General features: G+C 39.0%; 1 protein-coding gene across 3 annotated transcripts; it reads right to left on the bottom strand.

The window, feature by feature from the left end:
* Positions 1–916: 916 nt before the first annotated feature.
* LOC140942264 (uncharacterized) lies at positions 917–22,980 on the bottom strand. 3 transcript variants are annotated; one of them, XM_073391223.1, is made up of 16 exons: positions 22,860–22,980; positions 19,766–20,102; positions 17,952–18,033; positions 16,932–17,054; positions 16,273–16,828; positions 14,925–14,984; positions 14,445–14,519; positions 13,206–13,370; positions 13,043–13,105; positions 10,733–11,803; positions 10,024–10,085; positions 9,081–9,279; positions 8,469–8,513; positions 7,065–7,411; positions 4,772–4,857; positions 917–4,196 (listed from the first exon to the last, which is right to left on the bottom strand). In XM_073391223.1, exons 3-16 carry the CDS (start codon positions 18,003–18,005, stop codon positions 4,052–4,054), a joined length of 3,051 nt encoding a protein of 1,016 aa, XP_073247324.1. In that variant the 5' UTR covers positions 18,006–18,033; positions 19,766–20,102; positions 22,860–22,980; the 3' UTR covers positions 917–4,051. The 3 variants fall into 3 exon arrangements, with proteins under 3 accessions (XP_073247324.1, XP_073247326.1, XP_073247325.1); XM_073391225.1 differs by lacking the exons at positions 17,952–18,033; positions 19,766–20,102; XM_073391224.1 differs by lacking the exons at positions 17,952–18,033; positions 22,860–22,980 and having other exon boundaries at positions 19,766–20,670.
* Positions 22,981–23,219: the final 239 nt, after the last annotated feature.

A 23,219-nucleotide genomic window follows, 5' to 3' on the forward strand; every position in this document is an offset into this window, starting at 1 on the left:
TTTCGTACGGTTAGGGTGATGCCGCGGTGTGAACGGAACGACTAAACGCCCAGCGCTGTGTGAACGTAGCGTAAGGTTTGCACTGGTTCTCTGTGTGCATGCCTTTTTCATTTCTGCGATACGCCGAGGACCGATTTGGGTGGCCACAGCTCCCTGCTATTTTCACGTTTCAAAATAGCGTCCGAATGGCGCGAAATGGAGCAGAAGTGGACACAAAACTAGCCTTGGAACAGCAGTTGAAACTATGGTATCCTAAGTAATTATTTCTGATGCTAAGAACAGAGAAAGAGAGAGATCTTCCACTTTCTCATAGCTAGAAAGAAAACGAAGCAGGTTCAGTTTTCTTTGGAATTTTCGATGACGAATCAGGGTTGATCTTCAACTTGAAGAAGTTGGCCCAATAAAGCGTTTTTCACCCACGTGGCCAGCAGCTGTGCACATTTATTGGATCAAACGAAAGTTTTTACAGAAGAAAAAGGTTGGTTCAACTCCCACGTACAGGACTCATGTGGAACACCAACATGGGCGCTGTTTCATTACTTTGCATTAACGTGACGTCATGTGAAAACGCTGTAACCACCCCATATAAGGGAATCCAGGAATTTTCCGGAATCGGAAAAAAAATTTTTCTTATGGATATGGAAACCTAATTTTTGGAATCCGGAATACAGTGAAACCCCACCTTACGGCCACCTCGATAGCCATGTGAGAAAGTTACAGCAAGGAACCCAAAAGTGTGACTGCTTTTAATTTATTCACATTCTTTCATGCAGACATCAACCAATCAGAAGTTGAGGACAGTTTCCAGCTGGCTTCTGATTGGATTAAATCTGCATGAAAGAGGGTGAATAAATCAACAGAGGGACATAATGATGACTAGAGTAAAATACAAAACTGCGTTTTGTCTTTGCACTTTTATTATTGTTTTTATCCTTTGAACCGTAAGATCCGCAGTCATCCTCTTAAGCAGAAATTTTAAGTGACAAAATACACAGTTTGACATTGGCAAAAAAGGAAGCTTAAGTTATTTCTCCTTACAAATACGGATAAAGAAAAGAAAAAGGAGTGAACGCTGTTAACGAAGCATTTGCCTCTGATTTTCAGAAAAGAAGGGAACGTAGTAATCTTCCTTAAGTTTAAGTATCATAAAACTCTTTCTCGGCGGCAGTACTGTAGAAAAACCCTTGTAGTACCTTTTACGGGAATCTATTTACAAATTGTTCCTCTTTGATATACATCTTCTTTTCTTGTAGCATTTCATATGTACAATTTTCCTCAACTGAATTTTCAACATGATTTCACAAAACTGCGGGGGAGAATCATTATTCATCGTTCTCCCGAAGTTCAAAACGATTGTGAACCTAACTTTTAAACCCTACTAAGCTAGTAATTACGATATTTCAAACTGAACTAACATATACAAGTCTTAATTGTGGTATGAAGTAATTATCGTATTCAACTTCTTTCTTTACACTTTCAAAAAATAAAAGTATTTTCCTAAACCATATGAAGGAGTTAAAGGGAACGTGTCTTGGATGTATCGATCCAGAACCTGCCAAGATCGACGACGTGAAAATTAAAAACCAATTCTACAAAATAGCGAGCAACAAGAACTAACAATAGAACCGTGAACCTTTGCCTTCATGGTTCCATCAAAGAAAGCCAAAGAAAAGCAAAAGAAAGCGAAAGGAATCACAAATTGAATTGATAAGCAGAGTTTGAACACTCCAGTCAATCGCGTTCATCCAACAAGTGGCAAAGCACGTAGTAATGAAGGATACAATAAACGGGCAAGTTGTCCAAAACGTAACTCCTTGACACTATCCCTTTGCGCCAGCATTTCCTTCACTATAAATATTTAACTCAGTTTGTCTTCATTACCGAGAACTCACGGAGTACATCAAACGCCAACACTGTTGAAAATAATTGCCAACTTTGCACTTGACTCAAACTTGTCACACAGTGTCGGAGCAGCCTTGGTCAACGACAGCGAAACGCCTTTAAGTGTTTTTAAAACAAAAATCTCCCGTGACTGTCCTATGCTGTATAACGTCCAATCTTTAATGTTCACGTAGAAGTAGCCATTACTGTTGCAAATGTCATATAAATGCTTAGTCTGGAGTTGACAAGTCAAAGAGTCAGTATAGCATAACTGTTTCCGTTCGGGTAAAATGTTGAAAATCAGGACATTGGCGTCTTGACGTACTGCTTATCTGGTGACAATGTGTTTCTATATATGACGTACTTTAAGACGATCTAAGCTTTTTCGCCAGCACGCTTTCACCACTGATTCTACGGCAATTGTGGGTATACTATCATCACGTCTAAGTGTATAGAGTCAAACATAATTCACCGTTCCTCTTGATGAGCAGCAATTCCACTACATAAATGGAGCCATGACTGTAACCTATTTAGGCTGCCAAAATGAGTCGGTGCAGAAACAAACTTGGCCATTTGGTGACTGATAACTCGTTGGTGGTACGAACTGTGATGAACCATCGACTGGCGCTGCTCGCTTCTGTTTAGTGAACAGGGAACACGTTCCGCAACAGACGTTTGCTGGAGTTAGACGATTGTAAGCTACCGCACGCGTTCAGCATTGTTTTCTTTTTCACAGCTTGGGGTCTTGTTTAGTCTGCAATGTGCACTAACAAGGAAATCAAACGTTTCGTGTCGCTTTATTTGAAGTAGTTGAGGCAGTTGACTCTTCGTTACCAAGCCAAAACTTGAACGCAGACGAGGGGTATTCACTAATATTCACTGTCATCGTGCTGACTTGAATAGTCACGAAGTTGACAACAAGACTAAGTGGAGAATTACTTCAACAGTTGGCTCAGTTTTGGCGTTAAACAGTTAGCGTTCTTGTATAACAATGTTTCAGGAGTTTGCGTATCGTGTCGCGCCAAGCGTGGAAACGTGCTGCAAACGGCCTGGAATATAGTTACAATGCAAGCAGCGCCACTGAAATCTGCGCATCAGCTTATTTAGCGGTCAACTCGCAGCCAATGAGCAAGACAGCATCGGACAGGTCTCTTGACATGTTACTTGTGTAGCAGAATGAGTGGTCCGATTCATCCAAGGCAACTCTCTACCATTGTTAGTAATATGATGATAATGCTACCCACTAATGTTCACCGTCTTTTGACCTGCGTCATTAGCAAAAATCGAAGTGCGCACTAACAGAAGTTATAATGGTGTTTACTCGGTGAAAAGAAACGGCGTATTGCGGAAGAAAACCGCCTCTAGAGCAACAAGGACACGTATGTGAGGAAGCTTTCTTGGAGATTCATCACTGGACATTGTTAAGCAATCAAGAACATCCAGTTCACAAAGGTAGCAACGGTAGCGCAAACAACGATAACAGCTAGTTGTCTGTTTAGTCCGCAGGACGCTTTTGACCCAGCTGTGTACACTTAAAACATACTTCCACTTAAAGTAAAATTAAATAGTCAGTGTGAGAGGTGATCCTTGATTATCACTTTTGTCCCTTTTATTAGCAAAGTCTCCTGCATCGCCTCTTGACAGAACCTGAAGGAAATCAAGAAATATCTGGAAAGCGTGTACATAAAATAGTGTTTCATCCAGTTCGTCGTAGCACATGCACAGAAGCGTTTTGTTACCGCGAACACCATAAAAGTTAACACCCTTTACAGTTACGAGCCAGCACGATGCCGGAGAGACATTGTCACTTCTCGACTCTAACAAAGGCTTGATTTCCTCTTTAAGTTTCTTGTATGTAACTTGCGCTGGATTATCGAGTTGCCAAGACCTACGGAACGGTACTTAACTGTCTTAGCCACTTTAAAGTGTTTTTTCATTTCCCGGTTCTCTGGCTAGGTTGATCGACTTGATCGACGAAAACCACTTTAACATGTTACGTTCTTGATTAACTCTCTTCCATGCTGCTCAAAAAACTTAATCCACGACTTTTCTCCTTCAGTAGAAAAGATCATCTTATTGTCCCAGGCAAGGATTTGCCATCCATAAATCAACTCGGAACATTCATAGCACTTCTTATCAGTCAATGGTTTTTTTCCCTTTCTTTCCTGTTTCACTGGTTGATCATTTCGTCAAGCTCCATAAGCAAATCGTCTTCATTCATATGTTCATCGATTTCAATGTTGTCGTCTTCGCCCAACTCTAGGTCCACGTCGAAGTCATCAAAGAAATCATCTTCCTTGGACATTTCATTCGCTCTGCATTAAGGCAAAATAGAACTGAATTAGTTTTTACTAAGAGATCACAATACGAAGTGTTAGTTAACAACCAGGATGAATGCATTAGCAAATATCGGAGGAAATTTACAAACAAAAGGTGCAATGCTACCTATACGCGCATTATTGCGTCCATAGGCTAAGCTGCAAATATCCCAGCAGTAGTCTGCCACTTTTTCATCGCGTCTAACATTTGCAACAGTTTACGGTATGCTATTACATGACGCAACTTTCAATCTTAACCGCTGGCCAAAAGCTTCGTCGTTGTACCCTTGGCTTAATGGCCACCCAAGTCAAATCCAAGACTGATTTGCAAGTAATGTTATAGCGAGTATCTTGCTCCCAACCTAATGGAATAGCCTTATTGAGTACCTGTAAGAGAGTTAGGCACAATAAAAAACTAAATGGGAAGCTAAATGGGAAGATCTATTCGAAAGTTTAAAGCAAAATATTCACTCGTTCAAGGGAACGTTTTTGGGTGGAAGCCAGGCCAAGCTCCTCTACATTGTGCATCATCGATAAAAGCACAGTTATGAAAAGGCATTTAGTCGACTTACACTGCCTTCTTTATTTCGTCATAAGATGGTGGCTCTTTTGACCGCTGTGGTTCGACCAATTCTTGCTCTGTAGGTTGCTCTGATTCCTGTTCAGAAAAAACAAGGGAAACTTGAACGTTATTTAACAACCATTACTAATCAAAATAATTCCTCGAAAATAGCCTTGTTCCTCACTGAAAGACAAGAAAATTGGCCTTTATAAGGTAATTTGCGCCTGTTTAGACTATTTTTCTCCGACATATAACCACCCGAATTAAAGTATCAGCCACCCTTAAAATTGCCATTTTTCCATATTTGAGGTTTCAACGTTTTCAAATAGGTATGCTTGAGAGCTTTCTTTAAAAAAAAAAATTAGAAGAAAATATTATTTCTGTCGAAAGATATCGGGGGTAAAAGATTTTTTCTCGTTAATTATCTTTATTGATCGTTGACAAGATCTGTCATACCCGTGTCATATATCAATTAACTTGCCTGTGAACTAGTATTAACGTGATACTGAGTGCGTGCTTCGACACAACACGTGCAAATTGTCTTCGGGTTGGCTATAGCCTTTAGTATTATTCTTCGTGGATATTTAGCATTTGCTTCGGTAAAATGCCGTCAAAAAAAAGAAAACGTCGTGTCCGTTTTCGTCATCGAAACCGAGAGCGAAAAAGTAATCGAAGAGCGAGTTTGACAAAGAATGGGCCGCAAAATTGGCAGAGAGCGATAAGGGCGCATTTTATCGGAGAAGTGGCTCGAGGAGTTGGATATTCAGAAAAGCGAAAATGCTGCAGTTACTGAGAGTGCAAGCTGCTCCAAAATTCAGCTTGAAGAACCAGATGAAAAAAGCCAATTAAGCTCATCGACCCCATCTGCTGATGGAACGTGGAAAACAATAAGCGGTCGAGCTATCGTATCGAGCGAAAAGCTGCTTGAGAAACTGGACGAGTCTGTATCTTGTCGATTTTGCCAGGGAAGAGTCCAAGTCGTGGAAAATGTAGCGACTAAGCATGGACTTGGTTCTACCTGGAGAATCCAGTGCGAGAATGAAAGCTGTCTGTCGCACAAGACAAATTCTGTTTTTAATTCTTCCGAGAAGAGCAGAGCGTTTGAAATAAACCGGGCCTCAGTTCTTGGCCTTCGAGCAATCGATGGTGGACATTCGGCGGCTTCAAAGTTTTTTAGTTTCCTTGGCCTGGCGCAGATCAACAAAAATGCCTGGGCGGATCATACAAAAAAGATCGAAGGAGAGGCAAAACTTTTGCTCGAGAAAGAATTAAACGGTGCTTCTCGTGGTGTAAAAGAGTGGAAGTTTTCCAACGGAGAATTAAACTGTTCACTTGCTTTCCGCGAAAGTTTGTTCCTGTTACATGTTACCTGTCAAAGTCCTATTGTTAGAGAAAATTGATCCCTCTCTGATATCAATCAGAATAAACATTTAGGTGTTATAATCTCATTCCAGGTTGGATGCCGCCAAAAATGTATTTTCTATTTTATCTCCGAACGCAAATTTTGCCGATCGACTCGTACGTTTTGAACTCCAAGTCGGCAGCCTTTCAATCAATTTGGCTAAAATTTGGCCAGAGTGATGCCATATATCTTCTACAAAACCGTGTCTGCGAATTGTAATAATCCCTTTCATTTTAAAGCTAGAGCTTTTTTTCCACAGGGATTGTTTACTAATTGCCTTCCCCAACTTCATTTGCTAATAAAAGAAAAACAAACGCACTTGTCAAAAATCTGAGACACGGTTTTTTAGTGGAACGTGTTGAGAAGCGAATGCGGTGTTAATTGTTTTCTTCCGTTTATTTCCGGCGGGAGTGGAACAAGATTTATAGAGACGTGTACTTTTACACAAAGCGTTCCAATTTCGAAACACATTTAAGTAAATCATTTTTGTTTGTTCAAATCCATAATCTGGAATTATTAAGCTTTTAAAAAATATATGGTTTATAGGGGTTTTTATAAAGACAATTAACGCTACAGCGATCCGCGCGCGGACGGTCCTGAAGGGTGGCTGATACCTTAAGTAAGATCTAACAAGATGACTGAATGCAGAAGTATTACTGTCCCTCGCATTGAATAGCATTTTGCTGCTCTTCCTATTCTTGAATAGTTACAGCATTTTAGTTGTTTAGGAAGGTAATTTCCCTAGTAGCCAATCAGCATTGAACATTAAACCCCACGTGACATGAATCAACCAATCAGCATTCAAGAAAACTTTGATGGATAGGCAAAGTACCATCCTTTACTACTCATGAATGTACTCCTTGCAAGTAACAGAGAAGACACAAATTCAAGAGATTCATACCTGTTCAGTCTCGCTGTTCTCTTCAATCGGCTCTTCTCCTTGATCACCATCCATTTCAGTGCTTTCCTCAACCACATCTTGACTAGCTGTAGTAGAATCCACATCAGGAGGACTGCTGTCAAGTGTGTCATGGTCCTCATCAGGTACACTCAGATCTGCCGCGGAGGATTCCTCTGTACAAGGCATCACCTCTGCTGCGGCCTCAAGTTCACTGGATACAGGCTCAGGTTGTGAGCTTGTCGCTGGAGATGCTTCTAAGAAAGGCAGCTCGTTTTGATCATCTGCTAAAGATTGAACTTGTGTTTCATGTTCCTTAAGAGTAGAATCTGCCTTGCTGGTTGTGACATCTGTGGAATTATAATGTAGGGGGCGAGTCATTAGAGACCTTTAGATTCTAGGACGAGATTTTCTCAATACTAAGTAATGTACGCGTGTGAGCCAGCGTCATTTTGGCGGAAAAACTGTGGTAGCCGTCGTCATTCTACTACGAGTTTTCGCGCGAATGTCGTGGTGACGAGAACAAGACATCAAATGTTAGGAGTTTTATCATTCTGCGATCGGGACAGCGCGTAACCGCCTTCACTAAAGATGACAGTGATAACTTTTCTAGTGAAAAATGGTAAAATGAAGCTTTCCGGGAATTCCATATTTTGAGAATACGCGAAAAAACTTAAAGTCAAATCTCGTACCCGTAGTTACCCTGCGAGCAGAGGCTACATTTTCGCGGAATGAGCTGGCGTGCGAAAAGTAGTTACTTTTCGCACGCCATCTCATACCGCGAAAATGTAGCCTCTGCTCGCAGGGTAACCCGTAGTCGTCCACGTCCTCGTCCCCGAATCTAAAGGTCTCTATTGAATCAACAGACAGACATCAAGGAAAAGAGGTGGGGTTAGCTTATCAGAAAATTCATGTTGTGGAAGATAAAAGGTCTGGATCCAAGACTAGAAGATCTACTGGGAGATTACTGGCTTACTTTGTTTCCACTATGTTATATATACAGGGGATGGTGAGTGGTGAGAACACTCGCCTCCCACATTAAAGCCCACGTTCAGATCCAGGCATCAATGCCATATGTAAGTTGAGTTTGTTGTTGGTTCTCTCCTTTGCTGCGAGAGGTTTTTCTCCTGGTACTCTGGCTTTCCCCTCTCCTCAAAAACTAGCATTTTCAAATTCCAATTCAGCCAGGAATGGCAGACGACGAATCACTATGTGAATCTGCTACCTCTAAATCATTATTTATTTATTTATTTATTTACTTTTCTCAGTGTCCTCTTAGCCTTGCCATAAAGTTAAGCAACAAACAAGTTTCTTGTAAAACAAAGAAATATTGAACAAACACACCAAGAAAAGAATGTATGAACCCCCTTTCCTGTTTTTTTTTTTTTTAAGTAAAAAATATCTTACCTTCTTTTGTCTTTGACCAGACCTTGATTCTTCTTGGCTTAATCACTGAAATAAAAGGAAACCAAAAGATGTTACTGGAATCTACGTTTCACTAAAAGTATCATTAATAATTGAACATTTACCTTGCCAGCAAGCTCACGAGTCTAATGTGGACAATGAAGAAAGGGCACAGAACTCCTCCATTCCCTGGATCGAAAGCTTTCTTACAGCCTTATATATCGGTCAAATGGAAGCTTCAACATCCCCTCTCTGGGCAACCCCAGTGCATTGAAGTTTTGAAAAATAAGTGTTCAAATTCCCTCTCCTCAAGCCAAAAAGCTGTTTAAATGCCCCATCACAGGTCTATTTTAGGTGATCAAATTCCTACCCCTTTAATATATTATTGCTGTAGCGTTCTAATGTTCTTGAAGCCAAGTCTACAGACAAAGCACAGCCTGTATAACCTATTGCACCATGAGGGCCACAATCTTTCCCTCTAAATCAACCAAACTTACCATCTCAGCATCCGTGATGATACAACCGCTTCATATCACGCCACATATGAAAAGTTGTGTCAAAAGAACTGTTGACTCTAATGTTAATAGTTGAGAAACGTAAATGTATCTTTCTTACCTGTAGTAGGTTTTGAAGAATTCGTCTGTCTGCTCATCTGTAACTTAATATTTTTAGGTTGTTCTTCTTTGCTGGTAGCCTCTCCGTCTTTTGGAGTGTCATTCTTCTTCTGCAAAGCACGCTTTCTTTTTTCTGCTATTATCACATCAAAGCTTTTCACATCAACCTCCTGTGTTCCAAGACGATCAGCTACTGAAGGCTAAAATGGGATGGACCATTACAGTTATACTGTGCCACTTGCACTGTCTCTTCCAAATACAGACTAAATTCACAAACCGTAAATTGATCATTAGAGCGGTTTTCACTTGACTGTCGTAAAACCAAAACCAAAGTAAATACACTAGCCAACCAAAGGGCGTAGTAAAACCAAAACCAAAACCAAAACCAAAACCAATTACTTTCGACAGTCAAGTGAAAACCGCTCTAAGAATATAGAGTAATAATGTGAAGCATGGCTTTCAAATAAAATTAACCCTTTAAGTCCAGATAGTGACCAAGATCAATATTCTCCTAACAATATCCATATGTTACCAAGAGAAATGGTTATGAGAGTTAATAAAATGATCACCTAAGAGAAAATGCTTTGATCTTCTACCAAATTCTCTCATTTTATTCCTTAAGGAAATGTATAAAGACCAGTTTGGAGAATTTGTATATGGATATTGGGGCTTAAAGGGTTAATGCAGTTGTCATTAATGGTTGGGGGCAGGGATTTTGCCTGTCCATTAGAAATGTCAACACTGACTTCTTTGAAAGAAACGTGATGTTGGCAACATAATAAAATGTAAAATCCATGGCTACTTTCCCACTAACTTTAAAAATTAGTGACAGCCCTGAATTAAGCAGATAAAAATTATCACTTTCTCTATGAGGAGGCATGGAAAAGTAAGTAGTGTACTAAGCTTCACTACAACTATTGAATTTGTGTTAAATTAAATCTCACCTGTTTCTGGGATTTCTCTTGTGACTTGTTGTTCACTTTAGTGGTAGCAGAAGACACAACACCTTAAAAATATAAAGTGAATGCCTTTGAAAAAAATGCACTTTATTTAAGTGTCAATGCATTTAGGATAAAAGTACTAATTTTCACATGTCCAACTGGAAATGGGACTGTCATTTTACGTGTTAATCCAAGCCATGTGAAGGTCCAGCCACTTGCAGTGCAAAGAGAGTACACCATAGCTAAAGTTCCCAGTTATTTTAAGACCCTGAGTATCCGTTTAACCTGGGGAATCCTATCTGCAACCTTCCGCTTCGCTGTCAAGCCCTCTACCAACTGAGCTAATCCTGTCACTAATCCTGCACCAGTTAGTCCACCTGTATCAACATAATGCTAAATTATTGAAACTGGTTTCCCTGATACATGCAAAGCTTCCATTTTCCCTTTAATCACATCTCACAAATAAGTGACAAGTAAGAAGGACAGGGCTGCCTCTAATAACCAGGGACCAGGGATTTTCCTTGGATACCATGAGCATGATGGACCCGGCTACCAAGAGGAAACAAAAGGAAAATACATGTATCACAGAATCTTGCGAGTCTTGGGGGAAAGTGACCCATAAAATATAAAGGATTTGGAGGGGGAAAAAAATGAAGGGAATTGTGTAACAAACATCCAAATCTACAGCAAGTTAAACAAAAAAACAACTCACCATCCTCGGTGTTTTGTTTACTTGGGGCTGGCTTTTCCATCACAAACACAGTTCTTTTCCGTACAGGCCGAGGCTTCTCCGCACCCTGTGAGCACTCAACCTTTGACTCCTGCTTTTCTCCATCATCAGATGACTTCCGCACTATTCTTTTCAAGCGTTTTGGAGGGCTCAACACCAAGTTTGTGGTGCTCTTTGATTCCTCTGTAGTACTGACTGTCATTTCTTCAGCTGCATTTTCAGAAGCTTCCTTTGCAGCTCTTCGCTTTCTCTTCAACTCCATTATTTCTTCAAATGTTTTCACTCTGACTTCTTGAAACGGAGATGGTGGTTCTGTTCCTTTCCTCTCCTTCTCTTCCCCACTACCCTCATCTTCATCCTTAACAGAATGTTTTTCTGCAACAGCAGAAGACTGAACACTGTTATTGTCTTGGTTAACTGTGCTCATTATCTTCCGAAGGGGCCAGTTCTTTTCATTGCTTGATGACACCTTTCTTAAAGTTCTTGTCTTTTCGCTTGAAGTATTTAGAGTATTGTTGTCATCACTATTTAAGCTAATGACTTTCTTCGAAGGAACCTTTTTAACCATAGATGAAACCTTTTTAGTTGAGGTCGACTTTTCACTTGAAGATTGGGGATCATCATCTTTGGTTTTGGTTCTAACTACTTTCTTGAGTGGAGACTTTTTACTGTTCTCAGCATCATCAACATCAGACTCTTCTTCTTCATCCTTCACAGTATCTTTACTTGATTCATCAAAGTCCTCTTCCTCTTTGGTTTCCTTATCCTCATCTGGCTTCACATCTTTGCTCAGAGCTCTTCTCTCCTCCATCTTTTTTATTGCTTTCTCTCTCAATATTTGTTCCAAAGTTTTCACTTTTATATCTGAACTATCAGCTTCCTTTGTCTCTGAACTTTTATCTCTCCCAGTTTCTCCTTCTATTTCTTCATCTTTAGATGAACTGGGCTTTCTTTCCTGCTTGGTCTCTTGCCTCTCACGTGCTTCATTTTCTCGTTTTGGTGGTGACTTCTTTGATGGTTTTCTTTTTGTCCTAGACCTGTCACGTTCAGCTTCTGTGCAAACGAATATAACGTAATACAGAGTACTGTAAAACAGGGCTTGTACAGATTTTTGGATCTAAAATTCAAGACTTTTTCCAAAACAATATTTTTTTTCCAGACTCAAGGTTACAATAGGTGATCAATAGAGACCTTGAAAAACACAGGAACCAAGCTTTTTTCATGATGCATTGTAAACGTACGGTGACCAAGAGAGTTATGAAACTTCTCATTTTGTGATGAAACGTTTTGGCTACGGGTGAGATTGAGTGGGATTGGACTACGGGAAAAACAAAATCACTTATTAAGCACTTGTAACTCTGGAAAAAAAAGACTTTTTATCATTTTCCAAACTTTTTCCACATCTGGAAAATTGCTTTGCAAATTTCAAGACTTTTTCAGGAATTCAAGACTGTACAAACCCAGTGTATATGAGAATGACATTCATTCCGTAGAACTGAAGAGTGTTCAAGCTTTTCTCTTTTTCTCCTTAACACTCAAAACCAGTAGTTTTCTCATGCTGGCTGAACCTTTAGACATATTCACCCTGTTATGGTCTAAACTGTCATGATCTCACACACTCTCATGCAACCTCAACTACTTATTAAGAGTCAATTACTGCTTCAAGGTGTCATGATCTAGGTAGCAGAAACGAAACTTTGTGTGACCAAGGCTATGTTACAGTAACTAGCTGTGAAATTTAGTTGTATTCTAATGATTGACCTCCTAATATAATCAATATTAAAAAGTCTGAATTTACAGTCACTGCAAAACCCATGTCATTTCACTCTCAAATGATTATTACTTTTGTCGACAACAAACACCTTACATGTAGGAGGCAGTGCTAGTATTAGTGAGTTTACGCAACAGGACGGGAAAGAAAAGAAGACAGCAAACTTTGTGTGACAAGCGTGACAACAATTTTGTTTCAGAAACTTTTCCGCCGAACTTCACCCTCCTTTAAACCGGTCTTTTTGTCAAAGACCAGAAAACATTAACTTAAGTGAAGATCACCGCAAAACACACAAGTAATAGGCCTGTCACGTATCTTACACACAAGCATTTTGCTGTCCTCTTCTTTCTGCTGTCTTGTTGCGTAAACTCACTATTAATATACGACTACTTTATTTTTATTGTACATACAATCACATTCCTTTAGCTCAAACGATAAAAACACACCATTATTTTCCTATCTGAAAACCTTTCCAATGCTGGCAAATTTTCCTTGCTCATTTGTACTTGCAAAACAATTACCTGCAGCACTCTTGCTTCTATCTCTTGTGGCATCAGGTCTTTTTCTGTCATCACTTCTATCTCCTAGGAGCAAAACAAAAGAAAAGTTACTCATGAAGTTATTCATGAACAAGCCTGAAGCTGCTACTCTACAAAGCAATGCATTCCTCTTGTAGTAACTTACTGCCACGACTTGGTTTGTTGGACTGCTGTTTTCGTCTGCCATGTACCTCTCTCCTGTTATTTGTATACACTTCCCGATGTGAGCTGCTATGAACCTTGCGGCGAGGTGCTTGTCGGGATCTCTTCCGTTCCTCCTCATCTTCACTACTTGAGAAAGAATCTGAACCTAGAGAAAGGACCACATATTTCAGCTACATCAAAATGAGCCCACAGCCAGCCATTTTGCCCCTTCCAATAGAGTACTAAAGTGTGACGTCATAAAAATGAAATTTCTGAAATTACGGGATTTGTCAGGATATTCTGAAAGAACAATGTCCAAGAGGCCTTCTTGCCAAAAATGAGCATCTGGGGGGCAAATTGTCTCTGAGATCGTAGCCCAGTTATGCTTACAAAACTCCATACAAACCCTTCTAAATTCTTTTTGGGTTGACCCAAAAAAAAAATTGGAAGGATTTGTATGGAGTTTTCTGGGTATAACTGGGTTACGATCTCAGAGACAATTTGCCCCCAAATGCTCATTTTTGGCAAGAAGGCCTCTTGGACATTGTTCTTTCAGAATATCCTGACAAATCCCATAATTTCAGAAATTTCATTTTTATGACGTCATCACTTTAGTACTCTATGGAATGTTTATTTGCTGCCAACTTAACACAAAACAAAACAACAACCACAAAGTTTAGGCCTTTGCTGCCTGCTACTCTGGTTATTCTGCCTGCAATTGTAAAACATTTTGACTTTTGATGGTTTATCACGATAATTATTGTGATAATCCATCAAGAAATCAATTTTTTTTCAATGTTGTCAAATGTTCTTTCTGGTTTCAGCCTTAATAGAGTATTAAAGTGTGACGTCATAAAAATGAAATTTCCGAAATTATGGGATTTGTCAGGATATTCTGAAAGAACAATGTCCAAGAGGCCTACTTGCCAAAAATGAGCATTTGGGGGCAAATTGTTGCTGAGATCGTAGCCCAGTTATGCTTACAAAACTCCATACAAACCCTTCTAAATTTTTTTGGGGTCGACCCAAAAAAAAATTAGAAGGGTTTGTATGGAGATTTCTGAGTATAACTGGGCTACGATCTCGGAGACAATTTGCCCCAAAATGCTCATTTTTGGCAAGTAGGCCTCTTGGACATTGTTCTTTCAGAATATCTTGACAAATCCCATAATTTCAGAAATTTCATTTTTATGACGTCATCACTTTAGTACTCTATAGGTCTCATCATGCAGTGCAATACCTTCACTCAGACTGTCAAAATCGTCTGCTTGAAATTTCTCCTCGATTGGTCCTGGCATGAAAGGCATTGCTAAACCTGAAGGAGATGAGTAAAAACATTGATTTTGATCCAAAGGAATAATCAAGATTGAAATGAGGGTGCACGATTTCATATTTAGTCAGATTAATCAACTTCAAGTTGGTGCCTTTGATCAAACCAATGCTTGAAAAAAGTCCTATGTGGTAGTCCAGGGCAAGGTACTTGAAGATTTTCTTGCTGGGTAAGTACGTGTAACTTGAAAAACTTACTTGCCCTAAGGGTCCAGGCAAGACATCCTCTAACAAAATCACTCACGAAGACGAGCAAAAAGTGGCCCAAGGCAAGAAAAATGTGAGGACTGGTTGCCCAAAGGACAAGCTGGAATTCATTTTTTTTTCTAGGTCCTGGAAAGTTCTACTGCTCCAACCTTTAGCATTACTGTTTTGTGTTTATCACATTTACCTTCTGGTCTTCCTGCATACATTGGTGGAAGGTGATATGACCGCTGCGGTGTTATGATTTCTAAAGGGGAAATTTAAATTTTGTTAAAAGGAGTGATTTCTGCCTAAACAGTTCATAAAAATCTTTTTGAGATGAGATTGCAATTCACTGCCCTTGCAACTGCCATCTGATTATCATTATTTGTCGTACAGTGCAACACATAACCTCTACTCTGCCCATTTTTAATTGTCAAAAAGACCTTTCCAGCAAGCCAGCCAGCCAGTTCTGATTTCTGCCAAGGGCCCAAGGAATGACTTCCACAAGGTTAGCCTCTCCCTGAGCACAGATTATGGGGTGCATTCTTTCATGGTGTAACGTAACAAACTACACATTTTACATGTGTCTGCAACTATAGTAGCTGAGCTCGATTTCTGCTGCTCTCTCGGTCCTCCCTGAGAAGAGACGGCTGGACGCGTGAGTGGCCTATCGTGTCTGTGACTTAAATTCAAAATTTAATTTCTGCATTGTTACGAAACATTGGAAATGGGAAATGTCAGTAAATACCGAACAAACGTTGTGCTATGCCTCATTGTCGCTTTGGTATTTGCTATAAAGATCAGCAGAAACATGTGCTGATTGTACTTGCATTGACTTTGCATTACCGATGGACTTGACAGTCGTCTCTTTCGGGTCAACTACCATAGTTCTGGTTGGTTGAATGTCAAAAAATTACCTACCACTAAACAGCTTCTCTAAGCTAATACTTTTCTTTGTAAATATTCTAGGTTTTTAAGCTTAAAATGCTCTAAAACACTATCGCACGCCACATTATACAACACCTTTGAGTCCACCATTTGAAATCTACTCCAGGGCCCAGTTGTTCGAAAGCCGATTAGCGCTTAACCCGGGTTTCTTTTTCTTGGGTTCAAAAGCATTTTCTCTGATAATTTTCTCTGCTATTTTAGAGCTTCCAATCAACAACTTGTAGACAAAAAGAATTGAAACTGAAATGCTTTTTAAGCTTTCAAATCTGAATTCAAATCTCGCACTAACCCTGGGTTATCTTAACCCAGCTTTGAACAACTCGGCCCAGGAAAATAAATTTATGTTGCCTGCTCGATTTGAGCAGGTAACAATCTCATTTGTGGTAATTGTCAACAGCAAAGTCATACATCCAACCTTCTGCTCGGGGGAGGAGTGCGGGCTCATATCCTGAACAGCGGTTGGTATCGAGCCTAAGTAGCAGTTTCCTTTTGACTTTGACATTGTGCAAACACACACACACACTGCTGACTAACTTGCAAGAAGAAATTTGATATTTTGTGCTGTTTCATGTCGCCCAGTTCTGAGAGGAAAAAATGAAACATACCTCTTGGATAACTAACTGGGCCGCCTGGCCTTGAGAGAGGGAATCCCCTGCCGGCGGAAATAGGTTGCACAATGCCTGCTGGACGTGGAGGCCCAGGGAAATGGGGTGCCCTGACCATCTGAGGTGGCTGTGGTACAAGCATTGGCCTACTACTAACTGGAGGATATTGCATAGGTGCTTGTGGTTTCCGCATGCCAATATTCTGCTGTATGGGTAGCCTTGGTCTGGGTGGAGATGATATAGTAGGAATCTTCATTGCATCCTGACTTCCAGAAGATGCCATCCTGGGTACTGATGAAGCAGGAAGGTGTGGTATGGGTGCAACAGGGTGAGGTACTGGTGTGCCAGCAGCACCATGAAGAGAAACTGGTGCCACAGGCCGTGATAAAACAGGCTGAACTGGTTGGACCTGATGTACCATGGGGGGAGGACCATTGGAATTCACTGACGGAGGTTGACCATTAGGTCTAGGCTTTTTGTGTAGGAATGAACAGAAAGGTTTCAGACATCCACTTGGTTGAGATTCATAGTAACAAGGAGTATCAGATCTGTTTTTCTATAAATAAAGAATAAGCAAATAACAGCAATTTTATCTTCAAGTACACCTTATTAAAAACTTCTGGCTTGATATTTCTACTTAAACAACAGTTTCTACATACCATTATGAGCGAATGCCTAAAATTGCACACTTCTCGGGTGCATGATCGATTTTGCTCCCATTGTCGGCAAGTAGTCTCACTTCCTAATGCAGCTGGTTCATGTCTGTAAGGGCATTCATCACCCTAGAAAAAAGAAAAAAAAATGTAAAGGTTAAAAAACCAAATAGGTCTTTTTTCAAATATTCCTCAATACTCTTTGTTGACCCTCCAAAATTTTGTATGAGCATTGTTTTCAATTTCTCTTGGGGCAACTGTAAGTCCCAAAAGAAATTGAAAACTACAAATTATGCTTATGCTCATGCAAAATTTGGGAAGGACAACACAGAGTATTACGGTATTTTTTCAAAAAGGCTATATTGCACATTCTACTGGCCATAACAGCATCACTACACTGGTCTTTACAAGTCAGGGTTTTATTAAACCCTTATATTAAGTCTCAGGAGTGAACAACATCAACTTTCTCCTAACAACATCCATAAAAGATAAAAAGAAAAGGTTACAAAAATTAGTAGAATGATTTGATCTTTTATTGATTCTCTGAACTAACTCTTTAAGGTCATGTAGTTAGATCAGTCGGCAGAATTCGTACGTGGATATTGGTGTTTAGTAAAGGTAACAGGACTGAGTGGAGTCCAATTCAGTCTGTAATCATACGAGTGATCAACAAAATCGGACGACCGCGTAGCAGGAGTCCGATTTGTTTAATCACGAGTATGATTATAGACCGAATTGGACAACACGAAGTTCTGTTACCAATTAATCATAACTTTAACAAAATTTGTGATATAACAGGTTATTTTTTAAATCAAAACACAAGAAATTCGAAAATTTGTTTTGCTAGCAGTGAAAAAAAAAAGCCATTTAAGCGCGCGCGTGATGGCGCGTACTGTCCAATTACTCAGGCATGACGCGTACCGTCCTATTAAACTGTCCAATTAAGGCTGAAATCAGGGCAGTTGATAGGCAATCAGATTTGATAATTTTGTTATAGTTATGATTAAAGGATTAAGAGTTACTTGCCCTGGCACAGGTTGAGTAGTAAAAGAAATAGCAGTCTTCTCCCTGTGATGCCATCACTAGACACAATTAATCTTGGGGCAGGCTGAAAGTCAGAAAGTACAATAAAGCAAATCTGGGTGAATAAGGTCAGAGTAAGAAAACATTTTCTTATCCACTTGTCCTTTGGACAAACACTATATTAAATTTGGTTGTCAGAAACCCAAGAGGTCTTGTCCAAAAAGTTTTGCTCAAAACTTGGGAATTTAATGATCTTCTCTTGGTTTACTTAATTCTTTGGTAGCATCCAAGCTTTTTTTTCTTTCGTGGTTGCTTTGAAAGAAAAACTAACAATGAAGACTGTAATTTTTCAGAGTTTTTGTGATTACACTTTTATCAACTTGAATTTTGAGCCTTGGAGTGAGTTACATCTCAACAGAAGTAATAATTCTATGGTAATTTGAAGCCAATTTTCAACTGTTTTCGTATTTTCTCTAATTAAAACTTTGCTTGTCCCATGGAGCAGTCGTGTCAAAGGTTTACATGTCCGAACTAAATTTCTACCAGTCCCAGATGATCAAACATAGGTTCGGCCCACCCTGAAAGTACCATGGATCCTCATGGCTAAAATTAGTTCCTTGGTCACTCAAAATGTACTGAAATGCACTGTTAAGGGTCCTTAAAGTTAAAATTTTCCAATGGAATGGGGGTGTTTTCTAAGGGACTATAACTACCCTCCATGGCCACACAGGGTGAATTGAATGGTCAGGTGACCCGAAGAACAATTCAAATGTGAACAATTGTTTGTTTTAGGGTGTCTCCAGGGGTTAAAAAAAGTCCGGTCCAGTAGTCCAAGACAAGTGGATTTTCTTGCTGGGTAAAGCTTACAAACTGTACTTGCCCAGTGGGCAAGAGTCCAGGCAAGTCATCCTGTAACAAAATCATCAGGGACCTTATGATCTGACAATGGTGATGTCCATGAAAATGCCGTTGAAAAATATCCGCAGCTTTTCAAACCATTTCGCAATTATCCCAACTCGCCCGGTTACTTAAAAGAAGGTAATTATTTATGATGGAGCTGAAGAGAGGGGACGACGCCCATGTTTAGACAGAGATGGTAGAATCTATTGCCTTGTGGTTCACATCCTCAAAAAAACCTAAAATTTCGTCATTTCACATTGCAGTCATGCAGGGAGGGCAAAGAAATGTATAAAAAAGTGTGATACACGTGCAAAGTTGTTTTTTTGCTAACTAAACCTATTGCTTTTTGACGCTACTGTTGCCATCTCCGTCGTAGTTCTATAAGGTCCCTGTTATTATAACTAAGATGAGCAAGAAGTGGCCCTGGGCAATCAAAATGCAAGAGCAGCATGGCCAAAGGACAAGCAGGGATTCAAGTTTTTTCGAGCCTTGCCATAAGTTACTAGCAAGCTAAAAAAGGCAAATGATGATAATGATGATAATAATAATAATAATAATAACAACAACAACAACAACAACAATTAAAATAATAATAATAATAATAATGATAATAATAATTTTATTGAACTTTAAAAATAAGTACATAATTTACAGAAATATTTAAAGTACATGTAAGAAACAAATTAAGCACTATACGACATTAAGAATTATATACCGGTAAATCATAAAAATACAATCACTGTGTACATTCCTCGTGGCTCAGATGTGATCAATAACTCTTGCAGGCAGTCCAGTGTCTTAAATTAAGTCATTACAAAAGAGAATTATCCATCTCTGATATTAAATAATAATAATAATAATAACAATAATAATAATAATAATAAAGGTAAATCTGCTTGGACAACTGATGGTCTTACCTGTTTCTCTCCGCTCCTCTCCTGCAAAGACTGAAGAATCCAGATGGAACAACACAAGTTAATCACAATGAAGACTTCAATCAACTGTAGCTAGGAGAAAGCAGGAGTGAACAGCCTCCAAGAAGCACACAGAATGCTTGCACAATTTAATACTCCACTATTTCACTGAACATCCAGATGGCACATGAAATTAATATCAATCACTGCTTTCACCACAGGGAGTTCTTTAAATTATCTTCAACACAGAATGTAATCACTAAATTACAGCACACTGCTGATCTTGAAATGTCCTTTGTAGATATTCAGCAAATCCAGATAGCTTCTCTTGACACCCTGGCTAACAAAACATATGCTGATCGCAACTCAATCCTTCAAATAATCCTTCATCGAAGCGGCTCTGATTCCAAGAACTACTTTGCTCGGAGTCCATGGCCCAAGCAAGGTGGAAGCAAGTCCATTATAAAGTTCATTTAAAAAGAATTTTTTTTCTTGTTGTTTTACAAGGGGTCATCATCCAATGAATACACACCTTGGCATGCACCATGCAAGAATTTCAAAATAACTTCACCACATACACATACACAATAAAAGATGACTCCCTAATCTCACTTCCCAAAAATCTTTCATGCAAAAAACATACGTTTTCTGGTACATTCCTTGTAGCATTGGAACTACATATAACATTGTGCACTAGTATTCCTTTGGGTGTGTGTTGCAGGGAAAAAATTTTTTTTGCACAACCACATTGAAACAAAACAATCAACAGATGAAAGTGAAAAAAGATTAAAAGGCATTCAATATTTCAGATTCAGAATTGTAATGTTATAAGTTAAGAATATCTTATATCCCTTTTTAAAACCGAGTTACAATATAATTGAAAGAAAAAATGAAAGATTTTTTCAGTTAGCAAAATTAATGTTTAGGATTGTCCCAGAGTAAAATACAACAAAAACACGTATAGTAAATTCAATCACAATCTATGGCCATTTTCGTACACTTCAAAACAACTTCAGAGAGGTCTGCACAAATTGGGACTTGATATCAATGCAAAAATGAAAGACTTTTTTCAAGTTGGCAAGTGCTCGAGATTGTCCTAGGGTTTCTGGCTATTTTTGTACACTTCAAAGAACTTTCAACAACAGTATTATGGCACATTACTGAGTTCTTCAACTGTATCAAAATATGTAGATATATGTCAACTTCTGAATCAAAATGCAATTACCACCTTTTCTTATTAATGCCAACACCGAAGCTTTGCAGTTTGAGTTTTCACTGTGTATTTTGGTGTATCCTTATTTATTTAATATTTAGAAAATTAGTTCATTTGCTTCTGCTGACGTTTCTGTGGGTCTAGGTCTTAACACTTATTTCAGCAAAACTCAGCATTTACATGTACATGTGCCATAGGATTGGAGTGAGAGTTGAAATGATTATAAAATAATTGTTTTATAATGAGTTTCGAGTTAGCTGGGTCTGAGTTAGCCAATAATAAGTAGTAACTATCCACATGAGGGAAAAAATTTATATGACAGGTTTTGCTTGACAATATGGTAGGCAGATTGAGTTAATTAAACTCAACTTAATTAGGGATGCATAAGAAGTTGAATAAGAAACCCATTACCAAATGTACAACAAAAAATTCACAAATTCAAGGCAGTCTTACAAATAAAAATACAGAATATTAATGATATAAGCAAACTAAACCAGTGCATAGTGTCTTCAAGAGATTTTTAACTGGCTGCTAAAAGCTAAGGCAGCAACTGTAATATTTGCCAATCATTTCCCAATATTCTTCTATATTTTCTGTATGCAGTTTTCTCCCTATTAAAGCTGTCTCCTGGTTTAGTAAGCACTAAAAATAAATTCTTCACATCACGAAGGGCAGTGGATATCTACTTTGACCCTTCAGAGCTAAGTGGATATCCAACTATTTTCACCTTCATTACTAATTAGATGGAAAGGTTAAACATCTAGAAAAATCCCTCACAATAAAATGGGGTTGCAGCTATGACAGAAAAAAACCTTTCCTTGAAGTAAACAAAGGTGATTTTACATGAGGGTTTGATTGGAGAGGTTAAATTTTATCAGATTTCCCTTTACATTACAAGACAACTTTAAGACTTCAAGAAACTAAAATAAAAGCTTTAAACATTAACACTGCAAGGATGCTCTTACTGAGAGGGTAGATTAGTTAACAGCAAAACCAACATCCATGCTAACTAGCACACAAGACAGGTTACAACATACAATACAACTATTATCAATAGTTTAAGTATTCACTGGACATAAACAAACCAAATAACCTATTAAAATAATATAATGATATCCATGTGTCTCCAGAAGAATTCCCAGACAACCTGGCCTACTGTATAACTATACGTAATATAATCTATATTTTTAACTTTGTTGCTGTGGTAAGCCAATTATCAACCCTGCGACAATGATCCTCAACTTGTTACCTGATCATGATATAAAGTTGTCAGAAATGAAATTTTAAACTTAGATACAGTAGTAGTAGTGGTGGTAGAGGGGAGATGACATGTCCCAAAAAGCCCAAACAACATATGTTTGATTTTTCTTAATGGAATCAAAAACCAACTTTACTTTTAGCATAAGCTTATTTGTGCTGAGCTTGACAAAATAACGTCTGAAGGAAACCACAAGTTGCGAGCATAACGTGTGCACAGCAGATTAATAAAATAATAACATCAAATCATCAAATCTAAGGAGGGACACAATAAAACAAGAAATCGCGCAGCCACTTCACCAGAAAGACTTTCATGTACTAGTGTATGGCGAACCAAAAATTAATAATGACGCCACAAACATCCCGATTACATTCCCACAGACGCATTAAGACGAACACGTGACATTCAAGCAGGCCCACGACACACAAATACTAAAGATTACAGCAAGGACACTCTGTTAACACATAAAGCACCACTCATTCAGTACCAAAGCTAAAACATATATACATGGAGCATTACCCATTGACCACTTGCACACAAAACACAACCGAGCACAGTGGCAGACAGTGATCCATACCAAAAGAACTTTTCACACTAAAAAAAGACAAAATCAAAATGCTGGTTACTTCGAAGTCTTCTTTGGAGCCCAGGAAAGTTGGTAATTCAGTGCAGGGATGCTGAAGGAATCTTGCTTTACTGCTCGATCATCTCACCATGCGTTCAAGATGGCGGCCTTTTTCGACGTTTGCGAACTTGACTGAGGGAGAGCTGGGTTGGAGCTTTGCCTCACGAAAAAGAGGCAGAGGTAGAGCGGAAGTGAGGGCGGAAGTTGGCGGAAGTAGATAAGCTGCCGATTAGCTGGAGGGTCGGGTGAGAGGTCGTAAGGCTGGAAGCTAAGGAGGGTGGTGACGTTGGAATTTAAAATAAATGCATTTAAACTCACTGGTAGTAAGAATGTTTTTTATAGTAAGTAGTAATTTATTATT

This window comes from Porites lutea, chromosome 6 (assembly GCF_958299795.1).
Source record: "Porites lutea chromosome 6, jaPorLute2.1, whole genome shotgun sequence".
NCBI classification, from domain to species: Eukaryota; Metazoa; Cnidaria; class Anthozoa; order Scleractinia; family Poritidae; genus Porites; species Porites lutea.

Bases quoted from the DNA above. Each gene is read 5' to 3' on its own strand.
- LOC140942264 (XM_073391223.1), bottom strand. From the start codon at position 18,005: ATGGCATCACAGGGAGAAGACTGCTATTTCTTTTACTACTCAACCTGT. The intron at 17,055-17,951 runs GCAAGTAACTCT...TCTTTTTTCTAG, and splicing joins ACTACTCAACCTGTGCCAGG to GGTGATGAATGCCCTTACAG. The intron at 10,086-10,732 runs GTGAGTTGTTTT...TATATTTTTAAG, and splicing joins TAAACAAAACACCGAGGATG to GTGTTGTGTCTTCTGCTACC.